The sequence below is a fragment of the Heloderma suspectum genome, chromosome 2, assembly GCF_057233095.1.
Source record: "Heloderma suspectum isolate Gila_16-S chromosome 2, 16-S_ref, whole genome shotgun sequence".
Taxonomy (NCBI): domain Eukaryota; kingdom Metazoa; phylum Chordata; class Lepidosauria; order Squamata; family Helodermatidae; genus Heloderma; species Heloderma suspectum.
In genome coordinates, this window is record NC_139459.1 from 166,861,258 (window position 1) to 166,888,019 (window position 26,762).

The 26,762-nt window shown below is 46.4% G+C and overlaps 2 protein-coding genes across 11 annotated transcripts in view; one reads left to right on the plus strand and one right to left on the minus strand.

Annotated features, from left to right (window-relative positions):
- The window catches only part of RFX1 (regulatory factor X1), an 82,324-nt gene extending 76,798 nt beyond the window's left edge, over positions 1–5,526 (plus strand). For 6 of the 8 annotated variants that reach the window (XM_084835844.1, XM_084835838.1, XM_084835842.1 and 3 more), the window contains one exon: positions 1,388–5,526. In XM_084835844.1, coding sequence (XP_084691970.1) covers positions 1,388–1,554 — 167 coding nt within the window. In that variant the 3' untranslated portion in view covers positions 1,555–5,526. The remainder of the gene's footprint in view (positions 1–1,387) is intronic. The other 2 variants (XR_014787997.1, XR_014787998.1) reach the window with 2 other exon arrangements.
- A 2,413-nt stretch (positions 5,527–7,939) lies between these two features.
- The window catches only part of DCAF15 (DDB1 and CUL4 associated factor 15), a 38,287-nt gene continuing 19,464 nt past the window's right edge, over positions 7,940–26,762 (minus strand). The window contains exons 8-13 of one of the 3 annotated variants that reach the window (XM_084835847.1): positions 23,903–23,994; positions 18,654–18,782; positions 14,384–14,469; positions 12,410–12,514; positions 9,112–9,227; positions 7,940–8,612 (exon numbers count right to left, since the gene is read on the minus strand). In XM_084835847.1, coding sequence (XP_084691973.1) covers positions 8,557–8,612; positions 9,112–9,227; positions 12,410–12,514; positions 14,384–14,469; positions 18,654–18,782; positions 23,903–23,994 — 584 coding nt within the window. In that variant the 3' untranslated portion in view covers positions 7,940–8,556. Of the gene's footprint in view, positions 8,613–8,953; positions 9,228–12,409; positions 12,515–14,383; positions 14,470–14,778; positions 14,991–18,653; positions 18,783–23,902; positions 23,995–26,762 lie in introns of those variants that run through there. The other 2 variants (XM_084835845.1, XM_084835848.1) reach the window with 2 other exon arrangements.

The window sequence follows — 26,762 nt, forward strand, 5'->3', positions numbered from 1 at the left end:
CAGCTGTGAACTCAGAGAGTGGCCATGGCGCAGTTGCATTCTCCCTGCTTCCATTTTCTTTCTGTAAAATGGGAATTAAAACCATTAGTGAAGGAAAGTAGAAATTAATATCTACAAGAGGGATGACTAATTCAATTTGTGTTACTTTAAAAGAGAACTATTATAAGTTGATTTGTTGTTGGCATTTGACACCTCTAAGAATAAGCAAAATTTTTAGAAAGAAAATTGTGTATGTTGGAAATGTGAGCTGCAATCAGCTGTAGTAATTATGCTCAAAGATTCAAGCTTTTTGGAGACATGTCAGGGGATAGAACTAGAATAACCTGATATAACTTGACTCTTGATCCCAAAATGATACTACTATAAAATTTTCAGTTGCAGGTATTTAGAACACATCAACTAATGATAGCTAATTTATTAAAAGCAGCAAAACTGATCTTTGCTAAAAATAGAGAAAACACATGGATTAATGAAGTCTGGCAACTAGTGCAGTTATTAAAAATTAGTGTGACAGATTGAGAGATGATGCAGACAAATGAATCCTAAATTTATGAAAGCGTGGAATTCTTGTATCTAATACCGGCAAACAAATTCTGATACAGAAACTACTCGTTCATGTTTTACTAGTTCATAATTATTTGATTAGTTAGTCCATGATTTGTACATGAATTATTTGTGTGAAATCAAGATATATTTATGCTATTTTATTCTGCTAATTTTATTAAGAAATGAATATATGAAGAAGTAATTTTACACTATTTTTATTAATTTATTAGGATGATGATTTTGATTAATTTTGTGTAAAACTTGTTTGTAGATAAGAGATTGTGTCATATATTTGGATTGAGACTTAGTCATACTTAGAGTAAGCCCATTAAATCAGTGAGACTTAGGTTAGTCTTGACTTTCCTAAGTCCCACTGATTTCATTGGGTCTACTCTTGCGTAAGGACAGCACACCTCCCTGTCATTCTTTGGCTAGTAAGCCAGGACAAAAGCAGTGAATGCCGGAGCGTACAAATGGATTTGCAAGTTCGCACTGATGTTCAGCCTTCTGTTTGCAACAGGGCCTCCAGATGCCTCTGGGAATCTTGCGATCAGGGCATAAAGCAGATAGACCTTCCCCGTTGCTTGTCCCTGGCATCTGCTATTCAGAGGGGCTTTGGGCCTCTTAAGCATGGAGGCTGCATAATAGCTGTTGCAGCCTACCCGTTTCTCTCCCTGCTGTTCACAGTCAGCTGGACATGAGAGGTACTCACCATTGCGATTGTTGCTTGAAATAGGCAACCCTAAGGAACAATTGGAAACTTAAGCAGGTGGAAGCTTCCACTGTATCAGTACTTGGGTTTGCCCCAGGATTGCTGTAACGGCCTCTCTTTTTAAATCAGATGAGGAAGAGGAAGAGGAAGAAGAGAGTGATGAGGAGATGCCCCAGGAATTGTCTCTCAGCTCCAATGAGTCCAGTAGCTTAACAACCGAGCCCATGGAGCCACCCTCGAAGCTGGCACGGACAGACGCGCGGGGCATCTTTGTGCAAGCGCTGCCCTCCAGTTAAACAGTGTCAAAGGAGGGACTGACTGCTTAGTGGCCAGCAGGAGGCCAGGGGGCGTCTTGCGCTGCGTTGTGCTGCCCTGCGATAAAGATGAGCTGTTCCCTGTCTCCAAGTGGTATGCAACGCGCTTTCATTTCACGCTTCCCCTGTCCCACTTGCCCTCCAGTGCAGCCCAGGCAAGTCCCCAGTTAGGTGCACTCACCCTAAAGGCCTGCCCAGCCCTTGGCAGCACTGAGGGGGTGCTGGTCTTGCTGCTGCTGCTTGGGCTGGTTTCTGCCTCTCCCCAGCTGCCTCCCTGATTAACAGGGGTGGTCAGAAGTGGGCTTAGAACTTGTGCCCAACACCCTTCATCCATGGCTGCTTTTCATTGTCACTTGGAGGGGGTGAGTGTGTGCGTGCCCAAACATGGTTCCCAGCCCCCGGGTTCTCCAGTCACACTGGTGGGGATGGATTAAGTCCATGTTTTTAAATAGTAAAATGTGTCCGGGCTCACCTCGGGCCTGGCCTTTCCTGCCTCTTGGCAAGGACTAGGATATGCTCGGGACCAGGCAAGCCTGAGCTACTTTATGTGGGTGTCCAGATGAGCCACGGAGACAGCTGCTGGTGAGTGACTCTAGCCACCTGCTTGGATCAGCTTGAATGTTGCTATATTGTGGGAAGCTGCCCTTGTCTCTGCCTGGGAGGGTATCTGCCTTAGTTTTGCACTTCAGAAGGCTGTTGGGCACAGGATTTAGGTTTCAAGAAGTGTTGGGTTTAGGACAGTGCCCATCAACAAGAGTTATGCCAGCTTGGGAGTAAGGTCTTGTGTTGTACTCATCCCATAGCTACAGTACAGAATGTGGGTTACTCTGTACTGCTTTCTGTGGCAACATCTGAACCAAGCTGTGGGCTTTCACAGCGTGGTGGGTGGCATTGGACGGTTGGGCTGCCTTGAGCTAAGGGGTGTGTGTGATATGGTAATTTGGAATAAGGCAGTTCTTGTTTGCTACAGATGTGTGCCTAATGACCATGTGCATGTGCAGGCATGTGCCATCTGCTGTGCTTGCCTTTGTAGGCCAGCAGGATCTGAGCTTGAAGAGCCAGGAGTCTGCAGGCAGTTGTGAAGCCAACAGGAAGAACAGGAGCTCTGAGCCTGCAGCATCAAGGTCTGCAGTTGGTGCACCTGGAAACTGTGCCTGACAGTTCCAGATTTGTTACAGAGCTCATTCTGATTCTCTAGCAGCTTAGAGGTCTATTGTCCAGGGCACTGGCTCCCTAGGTAATTCATCCCAGGTCACTGCTAGGCAGAAAAAGATGGAACCAGCCTCAGAATCAGCATGTCTGCATTCACAGATGCCTCTTTCATAAGATGCAATGGAACTTCTACTGCGAAGCCTTTTGGATTCTACTGTTTCCATGCTCCCTCTGGTTCATTTTGGGGGATGGAGACCAGCAGCAGCTTTATTGTCCCTGTTGATTAGCCTTTTTGTACGCAATTTTTGAGCCTGTTGGCACTGCTCCTGCCTGGCTCTCGGGCAGATTTTAGACTTTACCTTGAGACAGGTCAGGAAATCCCACTTGCTGTTCATACAAAGCCAGGCTAACTGATCCATTTCATTTCTGCAAGACAGGCCCTGTGAGTGGGTTGAGATACACTACCAGCACCTTCGAGTTAGTTTCCTTTGTTTGCCTTGGGCTTCCGTCACAGCTGAGACCAAGTGCTGTCACACCCTAGCCATCCGAGATCATCTTCCATGCTCTTCTTTGTTGCTGACTCAGAAAAGCCTGCAGTGCTGGGCTCCTTCTTTGGTGTGTAGAACAGAAGCACTGCTTGTACTGCCTTCCCTCAAACATGGCTCAGCTGCACCATCTCTGTTCATGTTCCACTTGTTCTCGAAGCCTTACTTTGTATGCTACTGGCAGTGGCACTAAAAATACACTTGGCCTTTCCAGGTGATGGGGCAGGGGAGAGAGAACCCTGCCCTGCCACTGACTGAGGAGGAGGCTTTAGAGGCATTTCTCTCACTGATGTCTCATTAAGGCTATCGGAGCAGTGGGCAGGACTAGGCCTTCTTGGAGTCCAATGACTGCCTGTTACACAGCAGTAAGATGGAATCTTGGCTGCAAGAGCTACTACAATCAGTGTGACTGTGGAACAGAGGGCACTTCCATCCCAGCCTCCATTCACACTAGCAGCCACATTGCAGAGCAGGCCAGAGGATTTGGACTAAGCTACACTAGTTGCATAGAAATGTGTTTAGCCCACCTGATGGCACTGGTAACATGCTGAGGAAGCAACCAGACTGGAAAGCAATTGGGTAGCAGCATTCAGTGCAGAGCCTTAGCAGTGCAAATGCTAACCTTCGCCTTCCAGAGGTGGCATAAGCAGTAGCAGTGATGGTTGTAAGTAGGACTGGGCTGGGCTCATAGGCTACAACAACGGGGTTCTCCTAGGCCCTTAGAACTACAGGTGCCATTCCTTACTGTTGATATTGACCTAGCCAGCTCTGGAAAGTAGAAGTAAAAAAAAAAACACATCTGTCTATATGAAAACCACTTGCCCACTGCTGGCTTTCAGGGTAGACTTATTCAAACAGTAGCATCCCCTACTGCTTGAATCCAAATCAGTGATATTATTGCTCTCTGTCCCCTACAGAACTCCTGCAGCCAGGGCAGCTTAAGGAAATGTCTCTGGGCCTTTATTGAGTTATAAATGGACACCAAGGGGGAGGGGAGAAGAGACTAAAACCTTCTAGACCACCTCTGTAGCCCCTGGGTTTCTAGCAGCCCATCTCCTTGCTCCTGGATGCTTCATGTGCCTATTTTGGCTTAAGCTTCCATAGACAGGCATGCTGCTGAGTGAGATTGATCAGCCTGTCAAGTTGATAGCTAATTTCTGGTTTGTCCAAGTTCTCTGGGCAAGAAATACTGAGGCTACATGCAAGCAAGCAGATAGCCCACAGCTGCCCCCTCTTGTTTAGACCCACCTCGTCATAGCAGAAACCACAATGAGAGAAACCCATTATGCCAGACACCACTGTACCATCTTATTCTCAGCCTCAGCCAAATAGGCAAGCAACTGCTATTAGCAACACCCAGCTGCTTCTGGCCCCTGTGATTGCTCAGAGCACAGCACCTCCATCTGACCCAGCACATCAGCTTGCTTAGCTGCTGCAAATGGCAGGATCAGACTGGCTCTCTGACCCTGCTCCTTCTAGTGACGCTAATCCCCAAGCCAGCTGTTATTCCTGCAGCAGAGCATGTACTCAACCAGAACTTACCCACTTTGTAGTCTCTATTATAAGTGCAACCTGAGTCAGCCTACTTTAGTGAAAGGCTCCTTAAGAGTGTACCCCAGCCTGTGAGCCAGCTAGTTTCTCCTTGAAGTGAACTGACTGGAGAAAAACGCACAGGTAGCCAACCCTTTTGCTTTGCTCCTGTAGCAAAATGCTACCTTGAAAGAAGATTTTTGCACATAAAGCATCTTAGTTTTGAACTACGGCAGGTGGGGTGGGCAGCATCTTCAAGATGCAGGTGGCAAAGAGATATTTTTATTCCTTTGCTGGAGGTTTCATAGCCAATTCCCACCTTGCACAAGCATTCATCCTCTCAGAGAAGCACCTTAGTGATCATACCTGCCTCTTCTGCCATTTTCACTAAATTCACAGCAAAACAGTGAGCGTTCAGGCATGATGTGCTTTGTTTCTATAATATGCTGTTTCTGGGCAACGTAAAATGTACATTAACTCTGTTGTCATGGACAGTGAACATACTCATGCACTTCACAAAGCAAGTTATGTCCACCAGTGAGTAAATGTGCACTCCATACCCCAACAGGGATAAACCAATGATCTAGAAGGGACAGGCACTAATCAAGGTTCAAAAAATAGACTTCTCTGATCCAGCATTCCCCCAGTCCCTGCTCTCTGAAATGTATGCAGATTGGCTTTTAGCTTTAGGAAAGTCCTAACTTTGGTAAGGAAAATGGATCTAGTTGTTTGCAAAAAAAACCTTGCTTCTGTAAGCTAGCTGTTCCCTCTACGAACTGTGCAAAATGCTGGATCCTCCAATCACGCAGGACTCAACAACATGAATGAGCTTACCTTTTTATTCAGTTGCTGCCTTACGCCACAACAAAATCCTTTTCCTCTGAACCAGGACTCTCTCTGTCCGCCACACAAATTGGCTGCAGAGCAGCTAGGGACAGTTGTTAGCAGATCCAACACTGTCTGGATGCTCCAGACTGAAGAAATACTTGCTAGCTGAGAACATAGTAGCCCTCAGTTTTAAAAAGAAACCAACCCTCTGTTCCCTCTGTGCTAGTAATTAAGCAAACAGGTTTGGTTACTTCCTACTCTAGAGAAAGTAATCACTCTTATGGTTTGTAACTGAATATTAGATATTCTAGTTTTAAACAGAAAAATATCTGTGCTTTTATATGTAATTACTAATTCTTGTTCTATAAACCACCTAAATATTGTGCGATTGGTGAAGATAAATTACTTGATATTTTTGGGTTTTTCAACCATCATGGCCTTATTTGTTCAATTTTTCCAGTGTTTTAAACCTGTGATATAGATGTTTATTGCAAAATCTACATATTGTATAAAATATATATTTTGTGTCAATCTTTTGTGCGGCGACAGCAGCTTTAGCTGCACTATAGACTTCAAGTGGAGTTTGAAGAGCTTTGTAGGTGTCCTGGGTCCATGAGATGGGCAGTGCCTGTGGTCAGATGATGTACGTGTGTGTAGTCTAGAGTGCAAAAGCTGTTTTCTACCTTTTGTAGTTCTTTCTTAAGAAATAAATTCAGCTGTGTTCTTTGCCTAGGATTCTTTGCTTACTCTTGTCAAAATAAAACTTCACATTTGAGTGCACAGGCGGCAACCGCCACACAAGCTCTGTGACTTGGCTATATTAAGAGCCGAACTAGATGAGACATTAAATATATGTAAGCAATTAGCATACCTTTTAAACATTGGGCTTGGGGAGTTACTGGATCTAACCCTTCCCCTCTTGCCATAGTCCTGAGAAAAATACAAGCTCAGGGGAGGGGGGATCCACTCTCCATAGGCTGCAGATGGAGATACAAAATGTTAAAACTGCTTCCAAATTGTTTACACCAGGAGTGGGCAACTGCAGCAGGTCCAGGGGCCCTTTTCACTCCCAGGTCTCCACTAGCCACAAACTCTATAGGGCACTGCACAGTCTGAAGGGTGTGTCCTCCCAAAAGTTTTTTTTTTTTTTTAAGAAACCAAAACATTGTAGGTTTGCTGCCAAAATTCAGTAGTGAACTGCTCCATAATGCTACAAGTGTTAAATTTAACTTGCTTCCAAGCTAAATTTGGTCCTTTGGGCATGCCATATGGACACTTTTTTCTTTTGAGGGGGAAGCAGGGGCAATGGCAGTGGGCACTGGGGACCACATGCAGTCCTTGAGCTGCGTTTTTTTGCCCACCTCTAACTAACACACAAGTAATGTTACATCTAACAGCCACTTTGCAGGGAAGGAAAATGAGCACAAAAATTAATGGGACTTTCTTATTAAGAGTACCAGATGCCGGTTTGGCTCCCCATTGCTATTTCTCAGATGCTCATCATCTAGCTGCCATCAAGTGTCCTGTACCAGCTGCATGTAAAGAAAAGCAAAGCAAGGGGAAAGCTGTCGGTTAAGAGAGGAATGATTTTAAGCAAGCTCCTCTGAAACAAGGCCTCTGAAATAGCAACTGTTTTAATCCTAGGTCTGCAAGCAAGTGTGCTGCTGTTATGTGAAAATGCTTTTACATGTAAGGGCTATGAGCTAACATAATGGTACAAAGGAAGGAGTTTCTACCAAATTCCTAAATAAATCAAGACACAGGGCCTTGAAACTGCAACCTATTTGTGTTTTTGCTAGTACTTAGTCTGAAATTTATGAAAAAAATACTTCAGATGCTGAGTGAGCACTGAGGGGGAGTAATGCCTCCTCCCACATCCATCATGAATCTTACCACTATTCCCCTCCGCTCCCACAAGCCAGTGTATTATTTGCACCATAGGGAAGTAGAGGTTCACGAGGGCACACAATACAGGACAAAACTGAAGCAGGGCTAGGACTGGACAGACCATGTAAGAACTCCATGTACACTGCCTTGAATTATATGGGATATAAACAAGCATCGTCCCAGCTCCTGTGAGCTAGCAAATTCTTTGTATTTTTATCCACACAATTCCACATTTGGTAAGGTGGGCCACAAAAATCAGCTTAAGCTTGCATATGCATCTGTTTGGTTTGCAGCTACTGGCTTTGGGAAGCCCTAGTCCATACAGTGACTATTCTCCTTGCCACAGTGTCAGGTGCTCAAGCTGTGGCCCTAGAATCCCCATGAAGTCTTCTCTCAAAGAGCAAAGGAGACACTAAGAGCCAAACTCAAATTTAAATGTTTATTGCAGGAAACAGAAAACCTGCTTGAGAAAAATTAAAAAGGGGGTGGGGGAGAACACATTTGTGGCTCATCCACCAGTGTGGGACAGCATCTATGCTTAGGAGGGGGGAATCAGTGGGGTGGAGGAAGTGCCTGAAATACAGAATGACACTCAAAACACAGACAGGTTTTTGGTCTCCTTAAGCAGAATCATTGCCCTGGAATTAACAGTGCTCTAGCCTCAGGGGCTACCTGCTAGAGACTCCTTGCAGCTTCACCAAGTAGACAGACATATTTACTGTGGAGGGCCCCAGCAGAGCAGAAGCAGCTCAGCTGGAGCTTGTGCAGTGCACCCAATAAGACTAGCCTGCAAGGAGAGGTAGGTTTTTCAGAGTGCCTGGGCCAGCCTTGTGTTTCCCACCCCACATGCCGAGACAATGAAGCTGAGGATGTGGTTCTACCCACAAACCAAGACCAATGTACTCAAGGTCATTTGGATAACTGTCTAGTCAAAAGGGGCGGGGAAATTAAAAACAACTTTTAACAAGGAGGTAGTTGAATCTGACACACAGTTATGGCAGGAAATGAACTACTGATGCAAGCGTCGTCTCTGAACCTGGCCTCATAAGACAATCCATGTGTAACGCTCATTGTCTGCAAGGAATTTCAAGGAGCAGCCTGCCGGGGAAAGCAGAAAAACAAGAAGTCAGCTACGTTCTGCAGTCTGAGCATGCTCTTAGGCAGGGTCAGGAGTGAGTTTGCTTGCAACCCATCAAAAGGCAAGGATCTATTATATTACAATTTAGGAGTGAGGCATGGGAACAAGCCAGAACGTAAAGCTATCAATGGGATTTGTGGAAAGCTCTTATCCGGAGCTAGAAACCAACACGGCTGTTGAGTGGCATTACTACAGGAGCCATGGTCCCCCAAAGCGGTCTGAAGCTATCCCCCTAGTGCAAATGAGAGGGGCAGGAGAGGGAAGTAGGACTGGCTGCAAGCCACAAAGCAAGAGCAGGAAAGAGATCGCCCATCTCCTAGAAGTAAAACATGCATCCACCACCATTTGACACCAGAAATGCAGTAGGAGCTGGCCAGGTATAGCGAGCAGGCTACCATGTCAACACTGGCCAGGAAGCCACCCAGGGGGCTCCAGTCAAGAGCTGAGGAGAAGAGTTACCTTTGTGAAGGGCCTCGTTGGTCATCCTGTTGACATAGCGACCACTGCTCTCTGGCACCAGCCATTTCATTACCATGTCCACACAGCTTTTCCGGTAGGAGCTCCACACGCTGCCACTGAGGGAGGAGAAGGAGGGGGGTTGCCAGTCAGCAAGCACAGCCTGCCGGCAGGGCTTTCTAAAGGGCCTTTGCACCCTCTCCACAGGGTACTCAGAAACCAGTACAGTGGAGAGTCACCGTTTCCTTCAAGGCACATCTACGTGTTTAGATCTGTAGCCCCTCCTTGGGCTCTGGGAACAGTATTAGACAAAGCAGCATGGTCACACCAGTTCACAGTGACTTCAATAAGCTCCCTGTCACTTGCCAGACAGGCTGTGTTGAGCAGGACAAGATTTCTCATTCCAGATGCTGGGATAATAATGTCTCCAGCCTGCCACAGGCCAGTTTGCCACATCCAACACAGGCTCTAGCATTTGGCTACCACTGGGAAGAGACACTAAAAGAGATGGAAAGTTTATTCCCCTCACTATAAACACCCCCTGCCCCCAGTTGATAATCACCAAGATTCCCAAGGCTGGAGCGCCCATTTGCAACTAAACTATGTTCACTTGTGGAGGCTGTTCTGCTGCCCCCTGGTATTATAACAGTCACCTATCACCCATTGTAGTAATGTGTATCAAACCTCCCTTTTTAGGCAGATCAAAGAACGGGTGGGGGAACTTTTCCCAGCCTTAAAATTTTCAGAACATTGCCCCTGTAAACCTTTGGAAAGAAGAGCTGAAAACTAGACGCCAGCACTAAGTTGAGAGGCCTTTCAGATTAGGGCAGAAAGAATACCAAATTCAAAATCCAGTACAGTTAGCTCCAATGCTGGATGTTAGGCCAGTTATTGAAAATTCTCACTATTCCCCACAAAAAATTGAGGATTGAGGAGGCCAGGTGCAGAGGCAAAAGTGCCACTGTGGCTCATGTGGGGGCCATGACTGAGGGAGGGAAGAAGCAGACTTCTGCTTGTTTTTTTTTAAGTGGCAGTGCAGTTAAGAGTGCCCTGACAAATCTAGTCAGAGGAACAGAAAAATCAATAGTAAAGGGAGAGGTAGAAGAGAAGGTTTCATAGGGAATCTGATTGCATTTGGTTTTGTCCATTTTACACAGATAACAAAGCAAACACTGGAGACAGATCATCAGTAATATTGCGAAAAACTGAGAAGAGAGTTGGTTTCAAATATCAAAACAACTGGACCACTGGATGGTGACATAGAGAACAGATGAGTTTACCAAGGGCATTAGTTTTCAACTTTCTCTACATCACACTCTAATGTGATTGAGAAACTAAACCTGGCACACTCAGTCATCAGTGGCTCTCATTTGATTCTATAGGCCAAAACAAACAGGGCTGGAGAGGGGAACTGACTCTATAGACCATTAGAGGCCCCCGTGCCCCCACAAATTCTAGGACCACCAGTGTCACTGAGCTATGCTCCCTTCACCAATAACGGGAAAAGTGAAATGCTAAACTTTGAAAACCTCCATAGCAAAGGCAAAAATATGTACCCTGGCATATGTACCCTCTGGCGGGTGGCGTGGTAGAAGGGGGCTGACTTCCATGGAAGAAGATGAAAGAAGGAACAGTTCAAGATACTGAGAATAAGTGCATTTGAGAAGCCGAGAAGAAACAGGTAATAAGTGATGCTGTTTAAGATGACAAATAGCTATTTAAAATCAGATGGAAAAAGACAAAATTAATACCAGTAAGGAGGGACTAAACAATAAAAGTGAAACAGGACCAAATAAATAATCTGGGGTCTAAAAGGCAAAAACAGAAAAAAGGAGAGAAACTTCTGAAAGAGGTACAGTGGGAGCAGAATTAGGGGGGAAGAACAGAAAATCATGAGAGAGTAGAAGGTACCACACACAGCTGATTTAATGAATCAAAAACAGGAAGCAAAACTGAGGGAAAGGGAAGACAGTTTAATGCAGAGTCATTTTTAAAGAACCAAACTTGAGGGCAGCTTCAGGCATTACAAAGACACATAGACTGGGTTCACGTGACACGGGCGCTTTTAAAATCTGCTGCAACTCATCAGCTCCATAGGGTTGCATTGGATTTTAAAAACACCCTGTGCCGAAAATCACTGTGTGGGCGGGAATCCAACCCCACAAACAGACCCTTGGGGCAAGAGAGTCCATGGCGGGGGATGGATTCCCCCCTTGCCAATTTTCAGCACCTCATGGGTGGGGGAAAAAAGGTTTAAAATTACCCACTTACCTGAGGGATTCCTATGCTTTTATGGGTGGACTAGCCCCTCAAGGGGGTCTCCCAATTGGCACCCCACTCCTCCTCACCCTCCCTGTTCCTTCCTGTGAAAGTAGATGCGTATCCTGTTTAACCCTAAGGATCGCTCTCACCGCCTCAGTTTTGACAGCCATCAAAGCCGATGAGTGATCTTGATATGGAAGGGGAACAGCAGAACAACCCACAGTGTGTAGCTAGTTACCCATCATGGGCTAGCCTGTCATGTGAACATGCCCACAGTCAACCAAATGCACACATGAACATGCAAGCAGCTGATAGTGCTTTGTAATCTCCAAAGATGCTCTCGGGATTATCTAAAACGAGGGGATGGTTTTAGATAAGGAGTGTGTGGGATCTATGCAAGACTTCCTGTATCCAGGAAGCGATACGTCTTCCAGTACTGACTTTGCCCCTCTTTGTTTATAAGTGGTAGGCCTTGAACTTGTTCTGGGTGCAGTCTCAGTGCTCATGGCATTGGAATGTTTTCTCCACACACGCGCCCCCAACTCATACAGGCCACCAATATTATTTGGCAACAAGTCAAGAAGCAGCCACTAGAACTAGCGGTCCAAAATGGGCTTATTTTATTTATGACATTTGAATGCCTCCTCATAACAGAAAGTTATCTGGGCAGCTTACAATAAAAACATATAAAACAACTGAAATACAAAAATAAACCATAAAATCAAAAACAGTATAAATACAAGAGAAAACTCACAGCAACCCAGAGTTAAAATACAGATTTTAAAACTGAGAAGTTACTTAAAAGGCCAGGATGAACAACAGATTTCACCTGGTGCCAAAAAGATCCCAAAGATGGCGCCAGTGAACCTCTCTGGGAAGGCTGTGCCGCTACTGAAAAGCCCCTCTCCTTGGTGGTTACCTGACTCATTTTCTTAGGCATTTGGAGCAGAACCTCTGAAGATCTAATGATACAGGTAGGTACGTATGGGAAAAGGCTCACTCTAGGGTAGGCCATGTAATACAAAGAGCCCTGCCTTACCTGGTCTGTCCTTTGACTTCTGTGAGGTCTCCCACACTGACTGTAACAAAGATGCCAGTGTTCAGATCCCAAGCTACTTTGAGGCTGGTATGATAGGTCTTTGGCCTGCAAGAAGATATAAAGTCAGTTTAGACAGAAAGCTTTATAAGTCACTGTGGGAGATAAATGTGTGCTTATCAAGTAACTGTGCCTCAACATCCTTTTCCCAACCTCATTCTGTCTTGCCAGGTGAGATTAAACAAATATCAACATCTGCCAAACCTATACCAGTCCACACCCAGCTCTTGTCTCTTGGAAGAGAATGACCAGGTTCAGACGACACGGCACAGCTTGTCATAGCTTATGGATGTGCAACCCCTGCTCAGGGTTGTTGTGTTGTGAAAATCCAGTGAGTGTGGGTTATGTGAGGATTAAACAACCTTTGCATAACCCTAATCAGCTTGGGACCTCAATATTTGAGGGAGCGCCTCTCCCTATATATGCCTGTCCAAGGACTGAGATCTGTGGGAGGGGCCCTCCTCTGTGTCCCACCAGTGCGAGACATACACTATGGTGCAACGTGGGAGAGGGTCTTCTCGGCTGTGGCACCCGGTTGTGCAATGCCCTTCCCTTGGAGGCCTGATTGGCGCATATGTTGGTTTCATTTTGGCGCCAAGTTAAAACATGGCTTTTCACCAAAGTCTCTGAGGGTGAACTGAATTCTCTAAAGTTGCACAGTTTTAACTGTTTTATTGTTTTAGATTTTTTGATTAGTATTAGCTTGATTAACATGCTTTTAGCTGTTTAAATTGTTTTATACTGCTTAATTGGTTTTATCTGTATGCTGCCTTGAGATCTTAATGATATAGGGCAGGATACCTAAATAAATAAATGAGACCATGGGCTACGCAAGGGTTGTTTAACTCACGCTCACCAGGTTGACATAGCATATTAAAAAATGGCAGCTGCACAAACCCCACATGTAGCGCAGCCTCACTGTGGATTAAATAACTCATGGTGGCTTGACATTTTGTGCAGCCAGCCCCAACGGGCTGGTTCGCACAACTGGAACAGCCCACGTGGGCGGCTGTCCGAGGGTTAAACAACCCTCACATAACCCCAAAACAGGCCATGGACTACACAACAAGCTGCAGTCACGGGCTGACTATTCAAAAGCCAACTGGCACGTGCTGCAACTGACTGTGGCTTATTTAAGCCACGGTGATAATCTGAACCAGGTCACTTAAGTTAGAAACTCAGAACCAGAGCTGTCATTATTTTGCTCCCAATAAATTCCCCATAAACACTGATGCCATATATTCATCAGATATTATCTGAGTAATCACCAAATAACTACGACTGGTATGTTGTACCTGATATTTGATTTCAGTACTTGAGAGAGTAGATATTAAAGAGTATTTGATAGCTGGAATGCAACGGTTTTAAATAATTGGCAGACAACATGCAGTGAATATTTGACAATCTGTTGAGAGCTTATGAGGCTTCCTATTTGCCAGCTGCTGAAAGATGCTGGCAAGTTCAAATTTCAAGATGAAATAAAATTTCATTCAAAATTCAAATCTGAATTTTGTCAAATTGAGATTTTGCAAATTCGCATTCAGCTCTATCCAAAACCAGATCCAAAATGCAAGAGTGACCTAGCAAAGTAGGTGCAAAATTAAAAAGGAACCTCTTTTTAATACATGAGGTTCAGTCATCAAAATACCTCCAATTATTACTTGATCAATCTGAAGGGAGAAAGGAGCTCTCTGCTGTCAAAACGAGTATTTTGTAGGGGTGGGTAACCTGTGGCCCTTCTGATGTTAGATTATCACTCCCATCATTCCTGACCATCAGCCATGCTGCCTAGAGCTGATGGGAGTTTGAGTCCAACAACATCTGGAGGGCTACAGGTTCCTCACCCCTGACCTATCTGAATGGTTCAATTGAAATATCCCTTGAATCAAAGAGGTCCTGACAAAGGCTTGGACTCACCTGAGCTGCCCCTCTTCATCAGGGGAAGGGAAGGCTAGGAGCAAGAGTCCAATATTGATGATAACTTGGTTGGTTTCTGGACACACCTAGAAAGATAAGTTCAACAGCTGGCAAAGGAAGCTACTTGAATTAGGTTGCACTCAGGGCTGGTGTAGGAGGTCAGAACAAACTGCTGGCCTTGGGACCCAGACATTTGTTTCATTATGTTTCTAAAGACAGCAGGACTATCTAACCAGTGCTTTAAACCAACAACAGTTCACTTCTTGAGGAGACAGAGGGCTATGCTCTCCTGGAAACGCTATCCAGGGTTGCACTCCCCCTTCGCAGTTGACACCACCATTCACACACCCACACAGTACCTTGGCTAGGGAGAACCCAAGCCACACAGGCTCAGGAAGTTGGAGGAACTCCTCTAAGAAATGAGAGGAGGTCCACTGGGCAAGTCCTCAAGTCTCTCCCAGCACTCTCCGCTCCTCCCTTATGCCAGAGTGTGGGGCACATATACCACTTCTAACATGGAAGATACACCTCTCCAGAAATGGGAGGTAAGCAGCAGCAGGACTTGCCTGATTTTGAAATGCAACAGGGAGCTGCCAGCTGGGTATCCCTGTTCGAAATAAAGGAAGAATCCAGATCAGCCTATTTTGGAGGAGTGGGAAAGAAGCTCTCCTTCTCCCACTTTCTACTCAGAGAAACTTATCTGAAGCAAGGGAGTTCTGTTTTCCCACCCAGAATGGCCACTCGAAATGGCAGGGAGGTCACAGGGGGATTTGGTGTCAACTGTTAGCCTGCAAAAGCAGCCATAGTTGGAGAGTGAGATCAGCCAGTGATCTCCAGTGAACCACCACACACTGATTATCCTGTCTTGCCTCCTGTACAGTTAGGAGAACCCTCCTCCAAATCCCACTCTCCCTCACTACTAGGTCAACAGTATCAGTGTTTCTATAAAATCAAAGACCTTGTCCAAAAGCAGCATGGGACTGTAGTGAGTTTGACACCAGAAGAAATGGTGAAGAGTCAGGTCAGGTGTTGAACTGACACAGTGTCCAATGCACCAATCCACATTAAAAACCGATAGCTGTCTGAGGATAAAGGTGTAATCTTCATGTCAGCAGTTACTCAGCTGTCTAATTTCCTCTGTTTGCTTTACTTTTTTATCTCACTCAGGAGATAGAGAGGGTTTCTCCCCCCCCGGGATGGAATGTTGGGATCTCTGAGTCATAGGGAAGGTAATTCATTACCTTCCTGTGATGCTTTGAACATGTCCTAAAATATCAGAAACGGATATAAAAGATTGGGCTGAGGCCTAACCAGTTTGGTCTCGTTTCATGGGGGAAACATGCACACCCAGCCTGGGGAACTTTGGTCCTAGGAACAACACCTCATATGCTGTTGACTGGGCCCCCCAGCATATATTCAGCTGTGACAAAGATGTCAGCTTCATCAGCTGAAGAGATGTGTAAGCTTTCTTTGTACTTTTATTCTGCATTCACTTTCTGTCAAAAAACTGCCATTCCTTTCAAAAGTGGTCTAGTTTCATCTTGGTAATCCAAAGAATCTATCTTGACTGGGCCCTGAGTACATGAGGCCTCCAGATTAATACAGAGACACTCAAACACTACCTTGAGGTGGAAAGGCCAGAGCTGCCCCTGGAGGGAGACAAACACCAGTTGGCACTGAACAGAATCACTAGTCGCAGTCACAGCATTAAAATAAGGCTTGGCACTATTAATCAGCATGGCCAATGGCAAGCGTGCTGAGGGTGCTGGTCTTCCAACTAATGATGCAAACGTATCTCGACCCCTCCGCTGCAGTAACTTTTTCTTCCACTAATGGCTGTGCGCCAAATAGACCAGACTGCTGAGACCCCTTTGAGCGACTGTGAATAAACTTAAGCTCAATCCACATAAGAAATGACAATAGTGGAAGACTCAATGAACCAGCTTGTTGGGGAAATGCCTGTTCTAGATTGGTTCACACTCTCTTTCCTAAGGAAGAAGAGTGTCACTTGATGACATTCTCTGAGCCAGCACTACAGTGGTGGCTGCGTGCCTTTTATCTCCTATGAGACGATTCACCAGCTGTGTCCATTAGCTATTGTCACTCATATTCCTTGGTGGCCTCCACATGGAATGCTACAATGTGTTGTGCATACCGCTGTCTTGAAAATGGCCCAAAGGCTTCCTATATTGAATGTTGCTGCCCATGTTTTAACAGATGTGAGCTGGCAAGAATACATTAGACCTGTTCTGAAATATCTGCATCAGTATCAGTTTTCAATCCAAATTCAAAATGCTGGTTTTGCCCCTGAAATCTCCACAAGGCCTGGGCATCAACTATTTCTGGAAGTGCCTTTTCCCATATCAGCCCTGTCCCCCTGTTTTTAAACTTCTGCTGATGAGGCTCTTCTCCGAGTACCATCTTGCTGGTGGCCAAGATTAGCGTCTACATTGAGTACAGGCTTTTGGTTCAGGCTCCAGAGCTGTGAAACACAATCCTACAAGAGACCCATTTATATTCTTCATTCAGAGACATATTGAACCCATCCAGAACAGGCATTTGCCCAACAACATTGAGTCCTCCACTATCATCAATTCAGAGATATATTTCAGAAACTGTCTTACTCTATCAAACATTTGGGATTTTTTCCTCTTCTGAATATTTTATACTGTTTAATAGTTTTATATATAAATATATATTAAATTTTTAAATCATGCTGTTACATGTAAACTGCTATGGGGACTGTCAAGAAATCCATTTTCCTTTTGCGGTCTTGTTATTGTTCAGCTATCTGTAAAAACTCCATTTCGCGAAGATGGGTCCGCACACACTTATTAAAACACCTGCGTGTGTTATCTTGTGCTATTCTGGTCTCAAGGCCCTTCAAGGCTGAAGGAGAACTCTTGCGAATTACACTGAGTTCAGGTGGGCTTCTATGAGAACTTCCCACCTCCCAGAGAGCCTGAGGAAATTACTCAGCCAATGGGTGATTGGCTAAGGAGGCTCACTTCACAGCTGTCAAAGGCTTTTGAGTATAAAACAAAGGGAGGGGGATATGGCTTTGTTGTTGTTCAGTCGTTAAGTCGTGTCCAACTCTTCATGACCCCATGGACCATAGCACGCCAGGCCTTCCTGTCCTCCGCTCTCTCCCGGAGTGTGCTCAAGTCCATATTCATTGCATCGGTGATGCTATCCAGCCATCTCATCCTCTGCCGCCCCCTGCTCCTTTTGCCTTCAATTTTTCCCAGCGGGGATATGGCTACCCCCTGTCTTTGTTTGGTTTTTTTGTCTTCATCTTTGCTTCTGCCTTTCTTTTGGTCTCCCTGTATATCTGTTTGGTCCTGTCCTATTCAAAGACCCATGCTTGGGTGCCTATAGGCAGGTTCAGGTAAGATTTGTTGTTTTTACCTTGAAGCACGGTTTCCAAACCTACTCTGGTTTTTATGTCTTATTCCCTTTCTAAATAAACACCTACCTCAAGTACTGTGTGTGCTTCTTTCCAAGTAAGCCATGGCACTAAATCCAAAGCTTTCTGCTTGGTTATTGCTACTGTTTAAAGTTTCAGGCCTAGGGCTTTGAAATAAAGGGTGCCAGTTTGGGCTCCTATTTCATAAGCCCTAGGAGTGTTGTGTAAGGTCTGAGAGTCCCCTGGCTGAGGCAGATGTAAGGGGTGGTAGCAGCCTTTCTAGGTTGTTGTTCAGCCCGAGCAACCTTTTGTCCCTGCCTACACTGCTGGGAGCTAGGGCAACCCCTTTCCTCCTTTCACAGGAACACTTGTATTAAGAGGCAGTATAGAAATGTAAACAAGCCAGCCAGCTGTACAGGAGATGGCCACAAGTCCTGCGAGAGAGACCGGGTGTCTCTGCTCTTGCCTGAGGGGCTTTCGTCTTGCCCACTGGATTCTAGAAGGTGAAGCTGCTTGCTAGAACACTGCCCATTCGTATGGAGGCCACCACGTGACAGTCTCATTGAGTCTGCTCCCATGATTTCCCCTAAGGCCAGCTGCAGCCTGACCCACACCCATTCTGGAGGCAAAATTATTGGGAACCAATCATGATTTATGCTCAAGTCATGCCCGATATACATGCGTCAGTGCCATGAAGGTTAGAGTCTTAATTAGCTAAGGATAAGCAGGCTTTTGGGAGTTGCAGTCCAACAGATCTGGAGGGTGCTAGGTTGGGGAAGGCTGCTCAACGTCAAATACTAAATAGTCCACTCTGGTCCAAAATGAGGTACTATTAGTTGGATCATGCACCCACCATGTTCCTACCTCCAAGATGACAATATCATAGTCACTGAAGGAGCAAAACTGCTTGGACCATGAGGCATCATTCCGGATCACCTCGTTAATGACATATTCAAAATCCAGAGTCAGCTGCTCCACTGTTAGGTATTGGCCCTGGAAAGGCAAGAAGAGATGTGGCTTGAATAGAGAGGAAACATCTACACCATCAGTGTTCTCCAGTGCCTAATCTTCAGCCAGAGAGCTGCTGCCCACCCTCCCCAAGTTCCCGTCAACAAGGCAGGGTTCATCTTGGTGTGAATAAAAGCCCAATCATTGTTTTAATTGGATATTTTTAAATTTTTAAATCAGATTTTAAAAAATAATCAACTGTAGTTGGGATTATCTTTGTAGAATAGCCAGGTTCAAAATTGGAATTTAATACAACGTGTTAAGGAAAAATATACATTTTTGTTGTTGTTCAGTCGTTAAGTCGTGTCCGACTCTTCGTGACCCTATGGACCATAGCACGCCAGGCCTTCCTGTCCTCCGCTCTCTCCCGGAGTGTGCTCAGGTCCATATTCACTGCATCGGTGATGCTCTCTAGCCATCTTATCCTCTGCCATCCCCTTCTCCTTTTGCCTTCAATCTTTCCCAGCATCAGGATTTTTTCCAGTGAGTAAATATACATTGACGGCCTCTTAAAATTGAATCCAGAACCCCCTAATCAAACATGCTGAGCTAAGGACTGTTTTCCTATGTAAAGACTGAAAACTTTAAAATATGACATAATAGATACACTGGATTTATTATTGGGGGTTTGATGCAAGAGGCCTGAGATTGGCAAATCATCACAGACACTGGGGTCTAGCACCTATCCCAGAAGACACCATCTTATATCTTTTCAAGGATCATACACTGTGCCCAGCTGGATAACCTTATGCCTTCTAGTTACAGTCTAATTTCTTAAGTAGTATGAAGGCTCTCTTTAGTTGAGAAACGATATGTTTTATTACTTATATCAAGTAATTAGTATGCACATTTGTTTAGGAAATGTGTTAAGTAATTTTGGGGCAGATTTCCAGTTGACAGGAGCAGCAGAGCTTCCACTCATGAATGGGGATAATGGAGGTAGCAGCAGTTATTAGTTAACAGAACTTAACGGATATTTGGAAGACACTAAATGCAAGCCACAAAACTTTTATTCCCCAAAGCATAGTATCTATTCAAGAACTGATTTTATATTAATATTTATATTAATATCTCAGGGTAGATGGTCAAGGGTTCTAGAGGCTCAGATAGGAAAGATCATAGAATAGAAGGGTTGGAAGGGGCCTACAAGACCATCAAGTCCAACCCCTTGCTCAGTGCAGGAATCCAGGTCAGAGCATCCCTGACAGATGGCTGTCCAGCCTCGTCTTGAATGCCTCCAGTGTGGGAGAGCCCACCACCTCCCTAGGTCCCTACCTCCCTAAAATCATAATCTGATCATAATCTCTGATCATCCCCCAGTAAAGTTAATAACTACCCTACAAGAAAGACAACAGTGAACATTTGCCTGGCTTAACCCAAGCCTTTTAATTGTTTTTTGTTTGTTTTTCTGGGGGATTTTGTTGCATTTTTAGGGGTGGGTAGCCTGCCTGATAGGCGGGAGCGAGGGGGCATGTGGCCACCTGATGGAGGCAGTGGGGGGAGTGTGGGGGCCAGAACATCCCGAGGCTGGGCGGCAGGCACTGGCGGAGCGCTAGGGGCAGGCCATGCCAGGTAAGGGGAACAAGGGAGAGATGTGTAATATCTGTCCCCTGCTCCGGGCCTGTCCAGAGCCAAAGGATGGCTGGGGGAGGCGTGACCCCATCTTCTGGCCTTCGTTTGCTGCTCTGCAATGCCAGGTCTGTTACCCAGAAAACCTCCCTCATCCATGACATGATCCTGGATGAGGGTGCAGACCTGGCATATATTACAGAGACCTGGCTGGCCGAGGCTGCTGCTCCAACCCTTGCAGCCATGTGTCCATCTGGATTTTCGTATGCACAGCAGCCGAGGGCTAGGGATCAGGGAGGGGGAGTGGCTGTTATCTACCGAGAGTCCTTGGTCTTCACCAGGCCCCCTCTCCAGGAGACCAAGGTTGCTGAGTGCATGTACTGGAGGTGGGGCCCGAAGGGCAGTCTGGGGATTCTGCTCGTGTACCGTCCACCCCGCTGCACGACTGACTCCCTGGCCGAGGTGCTGGAGGTGGTCTCTGATGTGTGTGTACAGTCCCCTAACTTATTGGTGTTGTGGGACTTCAACGTACATTCGGAGGCCATCCTCACAGGAGCACCTTGGGACTTCATGGAGACCATGGCCTCCTGGGAGCTGCACCATATTCCAACTGGGCCCACCCATGTAGCCGGTCATGCGCTAGACCTTGTGTTTGTTTCTGGAGAAGCGGGGAGTGATCTGGAAGTTGGGGGTATATCCACCACCCCCTTGTCATGGTCAGATCACTATCTGGTGACGTTGGACTTCTCGGTTCCACAACCCCTCCGCAGGGGTGGAGGACCCATTAAAATGGTCCGCCCCAGGCGTCTTATGGATCCAAATGGATTCCTGAACGCGCTTGGGGATTCTCTGGGGCACGCCAACGGCCACTCGGTCGAGACCCTGGTGGGTGGCTGGAATGCCGCGATCACTGGGGCATTAGATCAGGTGGCTCCAAAACGCCCTCTCCCCCTGAACAGAGCTCGGACTGCACCATGGTTCAATCTGCCGTTACGAGCTCTGAAACAGGAGGTGAGACAGCTAGAGCACCGGTGGCGGAAGTCTCGCTCCAAAGACGATCAGACATGGGCTAGAGCTCTATCTTCAGCCTATCACGTGGCGGTGAAGGCAGCAAAAAAGGAATATTATGCTGCCTCCATTGCGTCTGCAGAGTGCTGTCCCAGGAGGCTGTTCCAAGTGGTCCGGAGCCTGGTCGGTCCTGTGGCTCCGGAACCACTGGAGCATTCTAAGGCCTACTGTGAGGCCTTGGCAAGGCACTTTGCAGATAAAATTGATCAGATTAGGTGTGTTACTCTGCATGCTGTGGATACAGTTAGTGAGCAAGAGGCGGCCTGTGGCAAACCGGTTTTGTGGGATCGGTTCCAGCTTCTTCCTCCTGATGAAGTGGACAAGGTGCTTTCATCTGTAAGGCTGACCACCTGCTTACTTGATCCTTGCCCATCGTGGCTCATTATGGGCTGCAGAGAGAGACCGGGTGAGGGGATCAGGGCGGTGGTGAACGCCTCCCTTGAGGAGGGAGTGATGCCATCAGCCCTCAAGGAGGCAGTGATAAGACCGCTCTTAAAGAAGCCCTCCTTGGATCCTCAAGTTCTGAACAACTTTCGCCCAGTCTCAAATCTGCCATTTTTGGGCAAGGTGATTGAGCGGGTGGTGGCGGTGCAGTTGAAGGCACACTTGGAAGAAACTGATTATCTTGACCCATTTCAGTCGGGCTTCAGGCCTGGGCATGGGACAGAAACGGCCTTGGTCGCCTTGGTAGATGATATGAGGAGGGCTCTGGATAGGGGTGAATGCTCCTTCCTTGTTCTCCTCGACCTCTCAGCGGCTTTTGATACCGTTGACCACGGTATCCTCCTGGACCACCTGGAGGGGTTGGGCACTGGAGACACCGTATTGCGGTGGTTCCGTTATGTCCTCTCCAGCAGGTACCAGAGGGTAGCACTGGGAGAGGAGGTTTCGGACCCGTGGCCACTCACTTGTGGGGTGCCACAGGGTTCCATCCTCTCCCCGGTGAAATTTAACATCTATGTGAAGCCGCTGGGGGCTATCATCAGGAGGTTTGGGGTGCAGTGTCATCAATATGCGGATGACACGCAGTTCTACCTCTCATTCAAATCTTCACCAAGGTTGGCCGTAGAATCCCTGTCCAAATGTCTGGAGACGGTGAGTGGCTGGATGGGGAGGAATAGGCTAAAGCTGAACCCTGACAAGACCGAGGTACTTTTGGTGGGAGACAAGAGGAGGCTGGGGGATGTTGACCTGGTGTTGAATGGGGTAAGGCTACCCTTGAAAGACCAGGTCCGCAGCCTGGGGGTCATTTTGGACTCCCAGCTGTTCATGGAGCTCAGGTGTTAGCTGTGAGCCGGACAGCGCTGTATCAACTACATCTGATACGGCGGCTGCGCCCCTTCCTTCCCGACCATCTGCTCCCATCGGTAGTACATGCCCTGGTCTCCTCTCGTTTAGACTACTGTAATGCGCTCTACGTGGGGTTACCCTTGAAGACGGTTCGGAAGCTGCAGCTGGTACAGAACGCGGCGGCTCACCTGATTAAAGGCAGCCGCCGGCGAGATCACATCACTCCAGTGCTGAAGGAGTTGCACTGGTTACCAGTTGTTTTCCGGGCCAAATTCAAGGTGTTGGTTTTGACCTTTAAAACCCTATATGGTTCCGGCCCAGAACCATATAGGTTCAGAACCTCCTATCTTAAGGAGCGCCTCCAGCAGCACCGGACAGGCCGCTTAACAAGATCAGCCTCGGATGGCCTTCTCTCTGTCCCATCAGCCAGGACAGCTAGACTGGTGGGGACGAGGGAGAGGGCCTTTTTTGTAGTGGCCCCCACTCTGTGGAACTCCCTCCCTAGGGAACTCCGTCATGCCCCCTCTTTAATGAGCTTCCATCATGCATTAAAAACGTGGCTGTTCAGGCAGGCTTTTGGGGTGGGTTAGGGTATTTGAGAAAATGTTTTTATTGTAGAATTTTATTGTTCTCTTGTATGTTGTACATCGCCAAGAGTGGCTGGGTGACCAGCCAGATGGGCGATTAATAAATTAAATAATAAATATAAATAATAAATATAACCAGGTACTAGGAGTGATTATGAAGGGAATTGTATTCAATCTTTTTAGATGTGGAGTGGTATATAAATGCTACACAATCAATCAATCAGAGGTAATCATAAAAAAACAAAAATTGACAATTAAAACAAAAATTCATAAAATACATCAATAAACTGGAAGCTGAGCACAAAAACAGGAAGTCAAAAACAAAGGAAATCTATTAAGTATGAATGGGAAACATATTGAATCAATGGCTAAAATAATCTTCTCTTGATGAGTTCAAGTCACCTTGTTAAATCAAACCATCATGACTCTTGCCGATCAAGTGAGCCAGTCACAATGGTGCGCTGGCGGAAAGTCCTGCTTTACTAATGATGTTGGATTTCAGGTCAGGAATAATCCTTTAGTGCCCTTCCCTCATTGAGAGAACAGCATCTCCCCCATTCATTAACAGGAAGTTCCTAAAACTACCCCCACCTGGCAAACAGCTTTCTCCTTCAGCAGCTTCAAATTTCTTCCTCGCAGGTCAGTCACAACGAATGGCAGGGAGATCTTGTCATCCTCATACTCTGAGAAGAAATGGAGTGTGAGGCCAAGCAGAGGATAAAGTCCACACAGAGTGCCAAAAGAAATAGATTTCAAGATGAAACTCCTTTGCACAAAGCTCACTATTAGGAAGAATGAAAACAACAACAGAAGTGGGGCCAAAATAAACAGACCTTCTGGAAAAGAATACTCCAAAGGAATCTTTTGTCTTTTCCCGTCTGACAACACAAAGTTGAGGTTGCTTTTCTCAACCACTCCAATAGCCATAAGCAGGCCTTTCCTTTTTTCAACCTCATTATATTACTCTTCCTCATGCCCCACAGCTATGAACTCCATATACTTCTATTCTGCTTTGGAGACTGCCCTATCTTTAGGGCTCAAGGCAAGTTGCAGTATGTGAAATTCAAGAAGAGCTTAAAATATAATTTCTTTAGTAATTTTGAACATGCCAAGGGTTTTATGGTTTCTCTCACCTAGCCTCACAATTGCACTGTAAGACAGGCAAGACTAACAGATAGCACTGTTCAAAGCCACCTGATCAGCGTCATGGCTGGAAAGGAATTGAACCCAGGCTTCCCCACATCAGTCCAATTACAGCAGGAAGACATTATGCTCCAACATGAAGTCTGTGAATCCACCCTGCTTGGGCAACATATCACTCAGCATTCTCATCCATTCTGATTTCCAAGGGTCATGCAGTGCCCTAATCAGACTGCATGGGAGATACTAGGCTCACCTGGGGACATATGTACAATCCAAGTATTTCAAGCTAAAGCAGTGGCCAACAACACACAAAATAAAACTTTAGCTTTCAAGGAAGCCAGGAACTATGTTAGCAACTGAGCTGATTGATGAGGCCCTACAACCTTTGCAGTTCACTCTTACAGGCAAGACACCAAATGCACCAGGTCATCGATGCTATAATGCAACTCACAAAGCTGAACAAGAACTAGCTAGCATGGATATACTGGATGGCTACATACAAGAGGCAGCTTTGTACCTACAAAGATCTTTTAGAGAGCAGAGGATTCTGACACAGTGAAGCAAAAAAATAAGTCTCTAAAAAATAAGAACAGGCATTAAGGGTGCAATCCTATCGAGATAGGCGGCCGCCTTCGAACTCGGAGGCAACCGCCTATCCAAAGCAGGGCAGGAGAAGCATGGAGGGGATCGTTCCCTCTGCGCTCCTCCTGCCCTGCATTTTTGGCTAGACAGCCGATTGTGGCTGTATAGCTGCAGGAGCACAGAGCGGGGAAGGAGGCTGCTGTATGACATACAGGATGTGTCCTACAGGCATTTCTGCCCTCCCCGCCCCGAAACACCCCTTTTCAGTCGCTCTGCGCTCCTCTTGCAAGTGCGGAGGACGGGGCTGTTCCATGCTGCCTCTGAGGCAGCACAGAAGTGCGGGGAGGTCGGTTCTCTGGGAACCGACCTCGGAGCGCGGGCTCTGAGGTCGGTTCCTGGAAAACACCGTCTAGCTGCTGTTTGGTGGCCATAAGATTGCTCCCCAAGTCTATCTTTTCAGTGGCTAGAGGATTATCACCACAGCCAACTCAAGCGCAAAGTCAAGGGCCTCATCACAAGCCATCATAATCCAGTCCCCAACCCCTGCAGCAGAACAACCAATTTGCTTAAAGGCTTCCCTTATATGCTGCCTCCAACACACACCCTCTCTGGTTGGTCTAAACTAGAGTCACCTTTCCCAACCTGGTGACCTCCAGATGTTGTAGATTTCAACTCCCATCGGCTCCAGCCAGCATGGTCAGTGGTCAGGAATCCTGGGAGATGGTAGTCCAAATCAACTAGAGGACTCTAGGCTGGGGAAAGTTGATCTCAAAACCCAAACAAGCACATATGAGAGAGCCTACAAGCCCAGCACCCTAGGTTTGTCAGACAATCAGATGAGGTCAGTCAGATTAGATCCCCCAGAATGGCACCAGTGGATGGGTAGGGCACCCAATTCTCTGGATAGGCATGTTCAAAATATGTGCATGCAAAAGACAGGTTTCTCCACTACTCCTACTTTATGCAGAGCTGCACCCATCTTGTGACTGTCCTAGTAAAAAATTGTTCCAGAGTACAAGTCAGCACCCCTTCATGGATCACTGCCTTGTTGTGGCGAAGGGGCTTGCGTAACTCAGTGAAGCCATAAGCTATGCCGTGCAGGGCCACCCAAGACGGACAGGTCATGGCGGAGAGTTCTGACAAAATGTGGTCCACTGGAGAAGGAAATGGCAACCCACTGCAGTATTCTTGCCAAGAAAACCCCATGGAACGAATCACAAGGCTAAAAGAGATGACGCCGGAAGATGAGCCCCTCAGGTCGGAAGGTGTCCAATATACTACTGGGGAAGAGCAGAGGGTTTCCAAGTAGCGCCAGAAAGAGTGAAGCGGCTGGGCCAAAGCCGAAAGGACACCCAGCTGTGGATGTGTCTGGTGGTGAAAAGAAAATCCGATGCTATAAAGAACAATATTGTTTAGGAACCTGGAATGTAAGATCAATGAATCAAGGTAAGAAGGAGGTGGTCAAACATGAGATGGCAAGACTGAACAGCGACATCTTGGGAATCAGCAAACTAAAATGGACAGGCATGGGCGAATTTAATTCAGGTGACCATTGTATCTACTACTGTGGGCAAGAATCCCTTAGAAGAAATGGAGTAGCACTCATAGTCAACAAAAGGGTGGGAAAAGCAGTACTGGGGTACAATCTCAAAAACGATAGAATGATCTCAGTACGAATCCAAGGCAAACCATTCAACATCACAGTAATTCAAGTCTATGCCCCAAC